Source organism: Delphinus delphis, chromosome 20 (genome assembly GCF_949987515.2).
Source record: "Delphinus delphis chromosome 20, mDelDel1.2, whole genome shotgun sequence".
Lineage (NCBI taxonomy): Eukaryota > Metazoa > Chordata > Mammalia > Artiodactyla > Delphinidae > Delphinus > Delphinus delphis.
This window is the reverse complement of record NC_082702.1, coordinates 41,666,468-41,683,806: the sequence shown is the minus strand read 5'-3', so window position 1 is coordinate 41,683,806 and position 17,339 is coordinate 41,666,468. Positions and strand designations below refer to the sequence as shown.

General features: G+C 38.9%; 1 protein-coding gene across 1 annotated transcript in view; it reads right to left on the bottom strand.

Moving 5' to 3' along the window:
* Positions 1-17,339, bottom strand: part of TANGO6 (transport and golgi organization 6 homolog) — a 176,303-nt gene that overhangs the window by 146,095 nt on the left and 12,869 nt on the right. The window contains exons 2-7 of the mRNA XM_059999336.1: positions 16,589-17,229; positions 14,539-14,655; positions 12,744-12,885; positions 6,724-6,860; positions 4,310-4,472; positions 1,013-1,095 (exon numbers count right to left, since the gene is read on the bottom strand). Of these exons, the coding sequence (XP_059855319.1) occupies positions 1,013-1,095; positions 4,310-4,472; positions 6,724-6,860; positions 12,744-12,885; positions 14,539-14,655; positions 16,589-17,229 (1,283 nt within the window). The remainder of the gene's footprint in view (positions 1-1,012; positions 1,096-4,309; positions 4,473-6,723; positions 6,861-12,743; positions 12,886-14,538; positions 14,656-16,588; positions 17,230-17,339) is intronic.

The window sequence follows — 17,339 nt, the reverse complement described above, 5'->3', positions numbered from 1 at the left end:
CTTTTTACATGAAATATAATTCTGAAAGCTGTTTACTCTTGTAAATGTTTTTAATAGTAAAATATTATTATAAATGTATTGAGGGACTTCCCTGGTGGCGCAGTGGTTAAGAATCCACCTGCCAATGCAGGGGACACGAGTTCGAGCCCTGGTCCGGGAAGATCCCACATGCCACAGAGCAACTAAGCCCATGTGCCACAACTACTGAGCCTGCGCTCTAGAGCCCGCGAGCCACAAACACTGAGCCCGCATGCCACGACTACTGAAACCCGTGCACCTAGAGCCCGTGCTCCTCAACGAGAGAAGCCACCGCAATGAGAAGCCCACACACTGCAACAAAGAGTAGCCCCCGCTCACCGCAACTAGAGAAAGCCTGCGCACAGCAACAAAGACCCAATGCAGCCAAAAATAAATCAATAAATTTTTTAAAAATGTATTGAAATAAACTTTAAAGAAGACTATTTACCCCAGTGCCATCTGGGCTTAACACAATGGATTTCATTTTTGTCTAAAAATATGTATTTCATATATATTTATAAGATTGCAATCATAGAGAACATATAATTTATATAAATATTTTTTCATTTTCAGTATATATTTCGGAAGTCATTTCTATGACTCATTTATTCCAACTTCTTTATGATGATGATTCTATCAAAAAATTATAAAGTAGATTCAATATTATCATACAGTAAATTTTAGGAAGCCTACAGTATTGCAAATTCCTTTGTCAATTCCTTCAAAGACACACTTTCATCAGTGGCATGTGTCACTTAGAGAATCTGAACTGTTTAAGATTCAGAGTAAATGATGAAATTGACAGAGTTTCAAAATGTATCAGTTTTTTCACTAACAACTTACAGTTTCCAGTTTTCAAGGTAAAAAGATTTTGATGGTTTGGAATTTAAGATTAGTCATTCCAATTCTTGAAGTACCAGTTTAAAAGGCAAAATTATTTTAAAAGACTAAGTACAAATATTAACTGAAAACACTAGTGACTCAAATTACCAACCTTATATACATCCTCAATACATCTACTAAGTTCTTCTTCTGTCACCAAAATGGTCCCTGGCACCATGTCACTCTCTGAAACCTCTAAGGAAAAAAAAACAAAATTACCCACACTCAGCACCTCATTGAATAGAAGAAGCTGGGCCTAAGGAAAAAAGTTTTACTAGAAAGTTCAGGAAGTAACAGCTAAAATTAGAAAATCAACATAGTTACAATACAGCATCATTCAAATACAATATTTCACAGAATGTTTCATTGATTATAAACATGCATTGTTATTTTATGTATCACTAAGAAAGAAAAAAACACTGCCAAGTAACCTATGAAACATTATCACTTGGGATTTTAATTTTAAATTAATGAATGAAAAGTTGGACATTAAATTAAGTGAAAATGGCAGAATCAATGGTTGTGTCTGGGTGACTGGTACACAGGTGTTCATTATACTATTCTCTGTACATGTGTTTGAAAATTTCCCTTTAAAAAGTTTTAAGGGACTTCCCCGGCGGTCCAGTGGTTAACACTCCGAGCTTCCACTGCAGGGGGTACAGGTTCAATCCCTTGTCAGGGAACCAAGATCCCACATGCTGCTTGGTGTGGCCAAAAAAAAAAAAAGTTTTAAAACAGAGCTTTTTAAAAAAAGTATTAAGAGAACTCTCCTAGATTTATTTTATACAGTATTGTTATATGTCATTTTTTTTTTCCTTTGTCCACTCCATGCAGCATGCAGGATGTTAGTTCCCCGACCAGGGGTCGACCCTGTGTCCCATGTAGTGGAAGTACGAAGCCCTAACCACTGGACTGCCAGGGAATTCCCTATCATTCTTGATACAAGCTAAATAATTGGAATAAACAGGATAAGGAATTAAAACTGCACATTAAGTGTCCAACTCTTCTGAAACATTTCAACACCATTACCGGTATCTGTGTTTTGCCATAATATATCGTTCTCTGTGCCACAGAGTACAGTGATGTGATATCCTTAAGAGTCCTCCACTTTACTATTGTCTTCAAGATTTTCTTCTAAGTCACTGACATCCATTCTACAAATTTTAACGCTCATTTGCGGGCACAACAATGCCACAATTGCTACCTGGCCAACAATGATTGTGAGATGGGCAATTAGAGTTGCTAAAATGTGAAAAAGATTTCGAAAATAAAATTTTTTTTAATGTGAAAAAAAGTGCATCTTGGAATTGATAAAATATGATAATTCATCATAATTGCCACATAGTCCTAAAAATGTGATGCAATATGAAAAACAAAATAAGAAAGCTTATACTTTAGAGATTGTTTTTCCAGGGGCAATGATGGGGTATATATATAAGATCAGTCATATTCTTACCCAATCCTTTTTGTTATCAATAGATTGTATATGCAAAACATGTAGCTGGTGTTACAGATATAACCTAACACATGAAAATGCAGGGTAAATAGGTGTCCAATAAATATTCTTTGAATGAATGAACAAGGCCCAGGACAAAAATAATTGACCCACAACTGGACTGAATCTAGGCGTCCCAAGCACAGTGCTCTAGACCAGGGGTCAAACTTGAACACACACTTGAATTACCAAAAGGGCCTTTTAAAACAGTGTTGGGTCCCACATCAGAGTTTCTAATTCAGTAGGTCTGTGGTGGAGCCCAAGAAGTTGTATTTCTAATAAATTCCCAGGTGATGCTGATGCTGCTAGTCCTGGGACCACACTTTGAGAACACACTCCAGACTAAAGGAAACACCTAGTCAGTCACAGACAAGAAGATAAATAGATTAGTATTGAGGTATAGTCTTAACATATGAAATTAGATATAAATGCTAGGCCTTAATGACAAGGGCCAACAGAAATAATACTTCATTTTTTGAATCATTTTTTGAAGAAATACTAATTCTAGACTAGATTTTTATTAAATGTATAAAGGAATTTTAATTATTTATTCAAATACGTTTATCATGTCTGAATAATCACGAATTTCACTCCACCAAAGCTCAATCTCGTGCTTACTATGCACAAGAATTAGATTTTCTCTATTCTCACCCACCTAAACCCCTCTAAACACACTCAGAAAAATTTACCCTGTAAATGACTTTTATACAAAGTCTACAACAGAACTAAATTGGGCTTAACCACAACATCAATTTTTCTCTTTATTTTTAACCTCAGAAAAGACTATATGGAAAGGTTTTTTTTACTCACTAAGAATGCTGAAATGATACTCTGTATCCCAGCATTAATCTCAATAAAGCATGAACACACACTGCGGGAAGTGCTGAAAATGTCAATCTTTTAACACATTAAAACTGGCCAAATCTGGGAAACTTTAAGCTTCAAAATGAATGATAGGAATGCTCAGTCACCCACTGAATAAAAAAAGAATCTATGAATGTGTATTGATACTTAAATAATTATTCTTTTAAAAAGAGATGAGGCAAGGAGGAAAGAAAAGCTCTTCCTTACAGAAGAATACCAACTAACAAATTAGAAACAATAAAAAAAATAGAAAGTCACCATTTTATGAGCAAAAATCATCAGTGGATACTAAACCACAGTATGAAGGACTGTTGGGAAACAGGATATTCACACTGTCTCATACATCTATCATCCCACAGATTATTATTAATTACAAAGGGAGGAAGGTATTTTTACAGTGGAGAAATCTGGTTGCTACCACTTTAATCAAATAGTCAAATTTAACATCACTAATAATGGAATAAACTGATAACATGTGCCCCTAATCTGATGGACTAAAAAAAAAAAAAACCATCATATGTAGTACTCCTGCCAAAATGTTAACCTGGATCTAATCAAGAGGAAACAATGAGACAAATACAAATTGAAGAACATTCTATAACCTGGGCTTCAAAAGTGTCAGAGTGAAAGACTATTAGGGATCTATTCTACATTACAGAAAACTAAAAAGACATAACAAGTAAATGCAATGTAATTTTTAAAAAACAGCTATAAAGGAAATTCTTGAGACAAATAAAAGATTTGAATAAAGTCTGTATATTCGACGTCTGCAACTAACTCTCAAATGCTTCAGAAAAAAAATACGTATGTGTGTAGGAAGAGAGAAAGAGAAAATGAACATGTCAAAATGTTAACTATGTGAAGTATATAGGGGTAGGACACTGCATTCTTCTTAGAACTTTTATGAAGTGGATTTTTCAAAACAAAAAATTGGGGGAACAAAAAGTAAAATTAAAGACAATGAACTACCATAGACTTAAGTTATTTAAATCCAAAACACAGAAGAAGGTCCTTTAGAGGGACAGCGAACCACCAGACTTCCTTCTTTACCTGCTGTATTTAAACATCGATGAAGAGGAGCTAACACTGGCTGAAGTAAGTACTTTGCTGCCAGTTGTGGCCGTTCTCTTGACATAGTTATAAAGGTAGTGGTGGCAACTCTCTGAAATTGTAGTCCTGTCAATTTATCTTGAAAGTGAAATAAATCCAAAATCTAAAAGAAAAATTACATGAAGTAAATACCAGGCTCTTTGCAAGAAGCATGACATTAACTAAGAAGACAACACATTAATTTCTTTACGGCAAAAAATAAATTTACTGCAGTAACACTGATCCAACAGAAGTTTTTTTTTTTTAATTTAACAACCCAGTGTCAAAGGGTATGAGAACTGAAGGAGCTGTGTTTTTATTAAAAAATTTTATCAGATTTATAAAATACGTGCTCATTGTAGGAAATTTGGAGAATAAATTTTTAAGAAGAAAATTAAATCTTCCCAAATTACTATAAACATTTTGGGTGTATTTTTTTCCACTATGTTTCCTGTATAATTCTTTTTTCTTTTCAATTAAGGCCATACTTAATATTCAGTTTTGTGTATTGCTGAAACCTTCTCATACTGTTATAAATTCCTCAAAAATATTATTTCCAGATATTCAGTTTTTCCCCAAAATTTTGCTATGATAAATAGCAATTATGGGGTCAAGGTGTATAAATATATTCAGAATCTGAAGAGCCTGTCAGTTCTGAACAAAAGTCTACTTTATTCTCAAAAATAAACACTGATCTCTCGTGCTTGAGTTTAAGCACCCAACTGAAAAGCACATTCTGTTCCTGGCTTAAAACTGACTCTTGTACTTTTTGTAGACAGGAGAATCTTCTGTTCAAAAACTGTATGTGACCTCTGACACTGCCAAAGAGAGACTAAGTAAGATTAAAACCTATGACTTGATTTTATCATTTCCTTAAGTGCCCAAACTATAGCTACCAGTTTTGGAAAATATTTACTCATCATTGCAAATGATAACTTTATCCTGTAAGATAATTTATACTTAATATTTTCCAATATAAGATTTTGTATTGTGATATTTGTTCCCATGCATGCCTACCCATGAGAACCCCGCAGACCAGCATAACAACTGAATGACTTTCTTCACACTGTACTCCAAAAGGCATATCTTACATCTAAACGCATGGGGAGTGCTGACTAAGAACACTCCTTCCACACTTTCACCTAATCAGATTAACAAAGAAAAGTTTTGTAACACATTGCATAGGCAAAAGTGTGGGAAAACAGATACATAAATAATATCAATCAAAAATTTAAATACACATACCCTTTAAGCCAGTAATGTCAATTCTAAGAATTTTCCCTGTGATAATACTTGCACATAGGCAAGATTTATAGATATTAACTGGAACATAGTTTGTAACAGCAAAAGAATGGAAACAACTTAAATGTCCATTAATAGGAAGGTAGGTAGGGCTTCCCTGGTGGTGCAGTGGTTAAGAATCCGCCTGCCAATGCAGCGGACACGGGTTCGAGCCCTGGTGTGGGAAGATCCCACATGCCGCGGAGCAACTAAGCCCCTGTGCCACAACTACTGAGCCTGCGCTCTAGAGCCCGCAAGCCACAATTACTAAGCCCACGTGCCACAACTACTGAAGCCTGTGCACCTAGAGCCCATGCTCCACAACAAGAGAAGCCACCAAAATGACAAGCCTGCACACTGTAACAAAGAGTAGCCCCTGCTTGCTGCAACTAGAGAAAGCCTGTGCACAGCAACGAAGACCCAATGCAGCCAAAAATAAATAAATTTATTTATTTATTTATTAAAAAAAATAGGAAGCTAGTTAAATAAATTATGGTACATAATATGATGAAATACCTATGTACCCAAGAAAAAGAATGATGAAATGATCTCTAAGGTACACTGTTAAGTGAGAAAAGTAAAACTGAAAAACACTGTGTGGAGCATGTTATCATTTGGATAAAAATTAGAATATATACACAGATATACACACATATAGTTGTATACACATGATACACAGACTACCTCTGCAAAATAAATAAGAAATTGGTACAGAGATGGGAGGGAGACTTACTTTTCCATTTACTCTTTTGTGCTTTTAAATTGTGTACCATGTTAATTTACCTCGTTTATTAAACACCTATTTTTTAAAAAACTAATAAAAAACACAGAAAAGATAATGAATATGATGAAACTGTAGTTTCATATTCCAGCTCTGAGAGCAAGCTAGTCAGTTATTAATGGTTAGGGGTTCTGAAACCTAACAGGTCAGTCTCTCCCACAAGTTTTTAATCAGTTATTAAGAAGGCCCCTCACTGAATAATAAACTTAAACATTATATTGTTTTTAACTCAATATCAGACGAACATTAAAAGTCCTCTTTTTATAAATAAGCAGATAATCCTCAAACAGTCAAAAGAAACAAAATGATTTACCTGGGGGCAGATATCTCTATAATAATCCTCTGGTGAAACAGACTGCTGGGGACAAGAGGCCAAAATCTTTGCAATCAGGTCACACTTCTTCCAATCGGCAGCTGTGGCCTCAGCATCACTCCCACCAGCCGCCCCGGCTGTCAGCAATGGATAGAGATATCAAAAACTCATCGCAGTTCCCCACAGAAGGTCCTTAAAATTTACAGTAAGAACTATTTTTTCCCTACTGAAAGCTGTTAATTTCCTCTGTAAGATAAGCTATCCCTCCGTACTTTCCTTTTGATGTTGGTTTCTGCGAGGCTCAGAAAAAAGCAGCACTTAACCATTGTAATGATATTATTCATACGACTTGAACACTAGCTTCTTCTTAGTATTTATTACTTTTTAAATGATTAATATTATTATTCTGTCTCTTTATATACGTCATGTATTTCAAAGTGTCTTTTTTTTTTTTTCTTTTGGCTGTGTTGGGTCTTTGTTGCTGCACACGGGCTTTCTCTAGTTGCGGCAAGCGGGGGCTACTCTTCGTTGTGGTGCGCAGGCTTCTCACTGTGGTGGCTTCTCCTGTTGCAGAGCACGGGCTCTAGGCATGCAGGCTTCAGTAGTTGTGGCACATGGGCTCAGTAGTTGTGGCTCGCTTGCAGGCTCTAGAGCGCAGGCTCAGTAGCTGTCACGCACAGGCTTAGCTGCTCTGCGGTGTGTGGGATCTTCCTGGACCAGGACTCGAACCCGTGACTCCTGCATTGGCAGGTGGATTCTTAACCACTGCGCCACCAGGGAAGCCCTCAAACTGTCTTAAACCAAAACTGTGGAGTAACAGGTCCCAAATTTACCTAACCATCTTAGATGATTAGAAAATGGGACAAAATACGTAAACAATGGTTTTCAGACACTGGACAACAAGCAGCCCAAGAACACTGAACCCTAAGAGAATGGAAGCAAAAAAGTGAGTCCCATGAATACCCTAGTCTATTACCTAGAGAGAGTTTTGAGGCTACACCACAGCTAAGGAGAGCCCAAACGAAGCCTGCCACCTTGTTGAATTAAAGAAACACAGTTCAGAGTTCAGGGAGACCAAAACAGAATTTTCAGGGCAAAACACCAAGAAGTGAAAGCTACACAAAGAGGGAGATCCAGAGATCTGCAGGGGAATCCTCTCTCAAGTCTTTCATGGAGTATGATCTGTGTATGTGTGTGAGAGAAAAAATCCAAGGCAAAGAACCACAGAAAGGAGTAGGGGGAACAATCCCCACAGTTCACACAGGGCTTGGAATAGTTTATGTTCCCACTAGTGAGCATGGGAAAGCCTCCTAATATACAGAATATCAGAAAGGTATTACCTTAGTAGTGGTGCCAAATTACCTTGGGTTAAAGGCTGCTTTAGACCCACAGTAACAAGGCTTAAAAGCCAGGATTGAAGGGCTCAAACTGATTCTAAGAAAATTAACTGCATCCCAGAACAAAACCCAACAAAGGAATACAACAAAATCTAGCACCCAACAAGGTAAAATTAAAACATCCAATATACATTAAAAAATTACCAGGAGGGCTTCCCTGGTGGCGCAGTGGTTGAGAGTCCGCCTGCCGATGCAGGGGACACGGGTTCATGCCCCGGTCCGGGAAGATCCCACATGCCGCAGAGCGACTGGGCCCGTGAGCCATGGCGGCTGAGTCTGCGCGTCCGGAGCCTGTGCTCCACAATGGGAGAGGCCACAACAGTGAGAGGCTCGCGTACCGCAAAAAAAAAAAAAAAAATAAAATTACCAGGCAAGGGACTTCCCTAGTGGCGCAGTGGTTAAGAATCTGCCTGCCAATGCAGGGAACATGGGTTCAATCCCAGGTCCGGGAAGATCCCACATGCTGCAGAGCAACTAAGCCCGTGCACCACAACTAATGATCCTGAGCTCTAGAGCCCACGAGCCACAACTACTTAGCCCACATGCCACAACTACTGAAGCTCACGTGCCTAGAGCCCATGCCCCACAACAAAAGAAGCCACTGCAATGAGAAGCCCATGCACCTCAATGAGTAGCCCCCGCTCGCTGCAACTAGAGAAAGCCCGTGCACAGCAACGAAGACCCAACGCAGCCAAAAATAAAATAAATAAATTAAAAAAAAAATTACCAGGCATATCCATTCAGTGAAATATTTTCAGTCATAAAAAGGAACAAAGGACTGATTCATGGTATAACATTATGCTAAGTGACTCAAACCAGACACCAAAGACCACATATTGCATGATTCCATTTGGATGAAATACCTAGAATAGGCAAATCCATCAAGACGGAAAGTAGATTAGTGCTTACAAAGGTTTGGAGCAGGGGAGAATGGGGAGTGATTGCTAATGGGTAAGAGGTTTTTTTGGGGGAATGATGAAAATGTTTTGGAATTAGATATTGGTGATGGTTACACAACTCTGTGAATATACTAAAAACCATTAAACTGTACTCTTTAAAAGAGTAAATTTTATGGTATGTGAATAACTTCTCAATTTAAAAAACCTACTAGGTATGCAAAGAAGCAAAAAGGAACATAACAAGAAGGAAAAATCAGTAAAAACAGACACATAAAAACAGAGGTGACAATTAGGAGACAAGGACATTAAACAGCTATTATAAACTTATTCTCTATTTTCAAAAAGGTAAAGAAAAGAATGATCATAATGAGGAAAGAAATGGAAGATATTAAAAAGACCCAAACTGAACCTCTAGTAATGAAAAACCTAATAAATGAGGGAAATTCCCTGGCGGTCCAGTGGTTAGGATTCTGCGCTCTCAGTGCCAAGGACCGAGGTTCAATCCGTGTTCAGGAAACTAAGATCCCACAAGCCGTGCAGCGCAGCCAAAAAAAAAAAAAATCTGAAATGAAAAATATGGCAGATGGAATTAACAGCAGATTAGATACTGCAGAATAAAAGATTAATAAACTTGAACATGTAGCAATAGAAATTATCCAAAATGAAACACAGAGAGAAAAAGACTAAAAGAAATCAACAGAGAAACACTATCTTTTAGGACAATATTAAGTATAATATTAGGTATAATTCAAATTCCAGAAAGAAAAAAGAAGGGAAGACAGAAAAAAAATATTTGAAGATAATGTCTGAGAAATTTCCAAATATGATGAAAACTACAAACCCTCAGCTCCAAGAAGCTTAAGAAAACTTAAGCAGAAAAAACATGAAGAAAACCACCCACACCAAGGCATATCATAATAAAATTTCTAAAAACCAGTGATAAACAGAAAAATCTTAAAAGCAGCTAGAAAAAAAAGGTGTATCAGATACAGAGGAACAAAGACAAAAATGACAGTAGACTTTGCATCAGAAATCATGCAAGCCAGAAGACAATGGAGTAACATCTTTAAAGCACTAAAAGAAAAAGCGATCAACCTAGAGTTCTGTATCCAGCAAAAATACTTTCAAAAAAGATGGTGAAATAGGCTTTTTCAAACAAACAAGAGCTAAGGGGATTCATTGCCAGTAGATCTGCACTATAAAAAAGGTTAGAGTTCTTCAGGCAGAAGGAAATTTGAATTAAAATTTGGATCTACACAAAGAAACGAAGAACACCAGAAATGGCAAATATGCGAGTAAATATAAACTGCCTCAAATCATTGAGAATAAACCATATATATATTCATATACGAATAAGTAGCAAAATTAGGGTTCTAAGTTTCTTATAGAAGCTCCCCAATTTGCATGCCCTTGGGTGAAGTCTAAGCTTTCTCTGGAAAAAGAAGATGCAAGGACCTATCTGCATGTGACAACTTCTCACAGGTAACTGTTAATTTTCCATTTCATGGGTCCTAGAAGCCACTGCAGGCAGAACTGGGGAGGCAACATTACAGCCACTGCAGACCAAATCTACCAATGTCTGCCAACCACACTGACCTCACTTTTGTCCGACAGGACCAAGGTACATTGACCACCCCAGAAATGGAAAGTCAAGATCGATTCTCTCTCTCCTCCTCCCTCCCCACATAACCAGCCCTTCATTAAGTTCTGGCAACTCTTCCCTTAAATACGTCTTATATTCATTCATTTCTCTGCATTTCCACTGCCACCGCATTGATCCAAGCCACTGTGATCTCTCAGATGACTGCTTCTTCTTAACTGTTTTCCCCACTTCTGCTCTTACTCAACCCATTCATCACAATACATCCAGAAATATATTTCTAAAATGTAGATTGGATCCTGTCTCTCTCCTTAAAACCCTCCAGTGGTATCTCATTGCCCTCAGAATAAAGTTCAAAACCCTGAACTAGGCCTAAATGCCTCCATGATGTGGCTCCTGCCCACCCCTCCACCCTCATTTCACACCCCTCCCTCATCTCATACCACTTTCCCTGCACTCTCTACCCTCCCTGCTCTACCCATACTGAAATTTCCTCAAAAACACTGTTCTTTCCTGTGTCAGTTCCTTCATACATGGATCCTCTCTAACTATACAGTCTTCCCTCACTCTTCAATGAACATATTCCTACTCAGCATTCAGGACTCAGTTTAAATGTTATTTCCATCAAAAGGCAATTAAGTTTGTGGTAATTTGTTACAGCAGCAATAGGAAATTAACGTGCAGGGGATACAGGAGACAAGGGACCAAATACAAAAGAAAGCCAAGGGGATCACCAGGAAAAAGGTGAAGGGAGATCCTAGGATGACAGCTTTGTGGAGGTAATTAGTCCAAATAACAGAAGACTCAGAGACAGAGATGTCTTCAAGAAGATAAAACGGATAGAATAGCTAATGTATTTGAATGTATTAAAAGGAGATTTAAACAACTGGGACACAGTCTGAAAACAGATTAGTGATAAGTACATACAAAACTAAGCAGACAAACAAAACAGATAGCTATTAACTCCAAGTACAAAAGTGTGTAAAAAAGTATACTACAGTAGCTCAGCTGTATATAGTAATCACACAGAAGAGTATAAACACTGAATATTGATCTAACCAAAACTAAGATATGACTATAGGGCATCCCTGGTGGCGCAGTGGTTGAGAGTCCACCTGCCAATGCAGGGGACACGGGTTCATGCCCTGCTCTGGGAGGATCCCACATGCCGCGGAGCTGCTGGGCCCGTGAGCCATGGCCGCTGAGCCTGCGCGTCCAGAGCCTGTGCTCCGCAGCGGGAGAGGCCACAGCAGTGAGAGGCCCGCGTACCAAAAAAAAAAAAAAAAAAAAAAGATATGACTATATTAAGGGGATGGGAAGTATGCTTGGGTGAATGATGGTAGGGTTGTGAAAGATAACAAAATCCTTTTTCACTGATGATGAGTTGATAGATGATGCCTAAAACTGAAAAATTAAGAAAGTGCTGTAATCGCATTATAGTTAGAAAAAAAGAGGTAAATACCAGAAGAAACCTGCTAAAAATGATCAAAGTGGTTGCTTCCGAGGATGGGAAATGGAGTGAAATGCTGCCAAGGACTGCTATTTTTCTCTAAAAGCCTATAGACCCATCGACTCTTTAAACTATGTGCATGTATGATTTTGTTTAAAAATCAAAAAATATAAATTAAAAACTACTACCATACTTAACATGATAATGAACCTTCTTTCTATTAATGAGGACTAAAGGAATATAATTGTGGAAATGAATCTAAAATTTCATCCCAAAGTTTGCATGTCTTGGGTATCTCCAGCTTCAGGAGAACTGTTTCGTATTTTAAGTCCTGAGGTGAAGTACTCTTAGCACCCTGACTCTTTTCCACAGAGAATTTCACGTTTTCTATAGGGTTTTACTTAAACTTTTTGTGCAATGTTTTCCTCTGATTGTGTAAGTTATTTGAAACAGTTGACAATATTAGTCAACAACATGAGCAGTGTATCACAACTATTTTTGGAAGAATGGCAAGAAAATGAGTTTCTTTGGAAAAGGAGCTCATTAAGGTTTAACCTCCTCACTCTCCACAAAGTCTAGTCTCCATCAGGTTTTACAGTCAAATGCTAAAGACCAATATTTCACTGTGACTCAAAGGAAAGTGGATACCAAAGTAACAAACATCTATTTCTTACCACCTGCTCCTTCCAAAATGCCCCGGACTACTGCCTGAACACCACTGGGTCTCATCAACCTTTCAGAGAGGAGCTGCCCACACAGACGCCGGAGCCAAGCTGGGGCCCGACACATAACTTGTGTCTTCCCATCCGTGTAGGACTGAAAAAGGAAGAGAAAGGTATGAACTGAATGTCAGTGTAACAGATATGTAGAAATTAAAAATATACAAATATACTGAGTCATACTGATGATTAACCGTATGCTATACAGACTTCAAAAGAGCAAAATTTTTCCCTTAAAAAAAAAAAAAAGACTCCTTTACAAAACCTACTTCAGCATCACTTTTAAGAAAGTAAAAATATAGTGAAACTTCTTCAAGTGAAGTATCAAGTGAAATTTCAAACCCAGAAATAGACAAACATGTCTGTGAATAAAATACAGATTTGGGGGACACAAGGTTAATGTAACCAATCTGAATGCAGTCCTTCCAATCAAATCTAGTTTCCGAAGAAGACTCCTATAAACATGACTCACCACTAAGAGGATAGTTCACAACACTGAGAGGACACTAGTCCTTGCCTCCATGGTCTCAGCTGCTCTGATTCCTTTTGACATGGCAGTTTCAAGAAGAGTTCGATTTCTTCAAGAACTCCTTTTTGAGAGCTCTGTGGAGCCGCCATGAACAAAACAGACTTCGTGTCCCTTATTTTGGGCTAGAACGCAAACTATGGTGTGGTCATTCATTGTGTCTAACTATGTGAGCATAAAACTTGGTAAAAGAAAAACATTTAATCCCAACTAGCCTGTTCTCTTTTATTTAAAGAAGATCAATAATTACCATGTATTGAAGGGGTTATGATGTGCCATGCACTGTGGTGAGTACCTCCCCCACAGTCTCAAAAGGAACTTATAAGGAAGGGTCTGTTGTCATCCCCATCCCCATTCTATGGGTAAGGAAGCTGAGGGATGGAAAGGCTTTTACTAATTCAAACAACTGCACCCTGGGGTTGAATTCCAGTGTGCCTAACTCCAGAGCCTCTGTTTCTCATCATGCTCTTATAATGTATTTGGTTTAATCTGGCAAACTGTGGACTCATTCAGAGAAGCAGAGTATGAGCCAGAGGAGCCCAATGTGCACCTACAGTAATATTCTAAGGACGAGATGAAAATGACTTCAACTAGGAGATATCTTTGTAGCCAGCTTCAGCTGGTCCTACAGCCAATTCCTCTGGCCCTTCATGCTTTACTCACCTAAACTCATAACTAAAATTTAGGTACTGAAAGAAAATAGATAAATCCAGCTACATCATCAAATTAAATCATTTTGGATAAATAATTATTTTTAATGAAAAAAGAAACTATATGATGCCTAGCAGAATATATACTATTACGTTTTTCAAAAATGGATCTAAGAACAGTCCATTAATAGCTCTAATTTTAATTTCTTGACTTCAAATACTCCATTCAAAGAATAAGATGTCCAAACACTTCTGCCAGAAGAACGTATTGTCAAACAGCCAAATTTTAATTTAAAAAAAAAAAAAGATCCAGTGTGAGAATGAATAAAATATATTTTTGTCATAAGCCTTAAAAAATGATCACAATATTCCTGGGAACAGTGTCCATCATTCCACTAAAAGAAATATCCTTTTAAATTATCCCAAAGGTCAGTGTAATTTAGCTCTACAAATACCATTTAACAATCTAAAAGATGAAATAAGACTCAACTAGATTAATTTCCCAGAAGAAGAAGACAGTACACCACACACTATCATTAAAGATTCACCCACAAGAGTTCCCAGGCATGCATACCTGGGGTGGTCCTCCCTGGAGGATAAGTAATTCTCGGACTGCTAATGGTTGATACACTTGATCCAAGATGTCTCTCAGAGCCTTCCTAGACAGGGCTCTTTCGTCTTCGGTTAGCACCTACAAGAAACACGTATTTGGTTTTTGTGAAATACAAACTAGGCAGGCAATAGAAGGCAATGCTTTGCAATACTGAACAAAGATGCTTGTGAGGGGAGAGGGAGGCAAGCTTCTTTTGCCTCTTGATTTCCTTCTACCTGGAGGAAGCTATAATACTGAAACACTCCTGGCCCTATCTCCATCCCCTCACCCACTTCTGGGCAGGAGATCGCACTGATTTATCTGATTGGTGAGTTCTGGCATGCACAGATGAGCTCGCTCCTCTTCTATCTCTTGGGAGCGAGCACACGTTCTGTTCTGCTCTTCCCTGCCGTAGATTTTTCAGGGGCATGTCCCCTGCCAAGGGGCAGAAGGCACTGCAGTTTTCTGGCACTCTTTAAAACTGGGTGAGAATTGTGTCTAATTCTGGAATGCACTGTTAGGAGACCCATTTGCCTCCCTCTATATACCTTCCAACTCTGCCTTTATGAGTAATAAAGAGGACATTTTGACTTGTCATCTCGTACTCTGTTAACTGTCTTTTAATTGATTCAGAACTTGGGCAGCAAAGAAGGGTGTTATTTAATTGGGCCCCCTCTCTGAGCCTCAAGAGACTGTCTCCCTTTGGTAACCTTACAGTGAAGCTCTCAGAGAGTCCTGCCCCTTACAATTTAGCAAACCGTGGTATAGGTGTTGCTTAGAGCAGCAGTTATTGCTGGGACTTGTCCAGCTTCGTAGTGTACACCCACCGTGTCTCCCCTTCTCCCACCCTCTCACTTGGTCCTTTCTCTGTGTTTCTCTTTTCTTTTCTCTCCTCTGAGACCCCTGGGCACTGCTTAGCGCTAGCAATAGCAATTCCAGGACCCCCATCTCAAGGAAGTGCAGGCAGCAGGCACTGATAGAGCTGTCAAGATTCACACCCTGTTGTAAAGAGCACAGAGCTCTGCTCCACAAAATGTAATGCACTGGGGGAGCTCATAATTTCGTGTCACTACTCGGGTGACAATGGCTTTTAAATATTTTCTGTTTTGTTTTGTTTTGTGAGCATAGGCAGAAGAGGGAATAGAAGAGGAGAACAAACAGAAAAGGAACAAGTTGGAGGGTGACACAGAAAGGTGACAGAGAAATGAGGTGAGTGGGCATTATGAAATCTGGCTGCAGTAGGGAAGCAATTACCCTACGTGCGACCCTGGATACATTTATATCTTAACAGTTTCTTCTGGTTAGGTTCCTGTGCTGATGCTGGTGGTCCTCTCGTGGGGGAGTAGTGGTCACTGCTATGTTATACTTGTGAGCCTTTTCTCACCAATTACTGTGTGAGCTGTTTGAGAAAAGGACCACGTCTAATGCTTCTGTAACCTCCACGGCACCTTTATAGTCCAGACACTCAAATCCTTACTGACTGTCAGCAAAACACAGGCACATACCCTTATCATCTAATAATAACAACAAACACTGATTGGATTGTGCAGTGTACCCAGTGCTTTGCATACTTTATCTCCCTTAATCCTCCCAAGAACTTAATGAAGGAGGCATGAATAGTTTAATATTAATGGTAATAACTTTTTGATGAGCACTACTGGGGATTGGGTTAGGTACTTTATACACTTTATCCTTAATCCTCACAGCCACCTTGCAATTATTAAACACATTTTACAAAAGAGGAAACAGAGGCTCAAAGAAATAGCCTGCAACAGCTGTTTCAAAAAATGGCTAGAAGGGAGAGGTGAAATGGACTCCCCAGGTGTGAAAGGACTAGTATTTAATAAATGAAAGCTCCAATCCCCTATAAAGAATCATCTATCCACCAGAGATACTTGGATATTCAATAAAAATTCTAGATCTTTCCATCAGCACTTTTCCAAAGAATTAAGACTGTCTTTTATAGCAACTACACACAAGTACACACACATATTCACACAGACTCTCACACACTCTCTCAACGTATGTTTACCTCTTCCTCAGGATTTAGCGGTTTTCTCTTGGTTGGGCAGAATCCCAGCTGGCACAGACCTGCTGCGATATCCCCAAAATGGCGGCAGAAAATCAAGCTCCCTAGAGATGCGTGCTGAGCAACATTTAGGAGGACCTTGCAGCTGGTGTACAGTCTCCGGGGTGCACTGGGGGCAGCACCGAGACACACTACGTCCCGAACAACGGCACCAAACTCAGTCCTGTAACTCACAGGGACTCCAACACCAGGCACAAGATAGGGGCAGACACCCAAGGTAACTACAAACTGCAAAACTGACTGGACAGTCTTTTGCTGTGAGATACTAAGTGTATCCGGGCTCAGGGCAGGAGCAGCTTCTGGAGTCCTCGGGTTGGGTTTCCCTGGATTGAACTCAACTGCAAGGCGGATCATGGTTTCCTTCAAGCACAACAGCAACAGTAAGGTTTGGGAAGTAAAACGCCAGGTGACATCCATACAGTCTTGTCGCCATTCTGCCTCATTAGCAATTTCATCCCTTAGGAGTTTCAATTGCTTCCAGTGAGGATCCTTCAGAAACTTGTCCTCCAAAGCAGACAGGTTAGATTTTAAAGTAGTCAACAGGACATCATGTTTCGTGATCTGTAGTGAACTTGAGCCTGATCCTTTTGAAGAAAGATAAAGGAAATTACATACATGGAAAACAAACTGTACTTTCCTCCATGTGGAATGCCTTGCCTCCTCCAGTTCATCCTCTGAGGCCTGGCTCAGATGT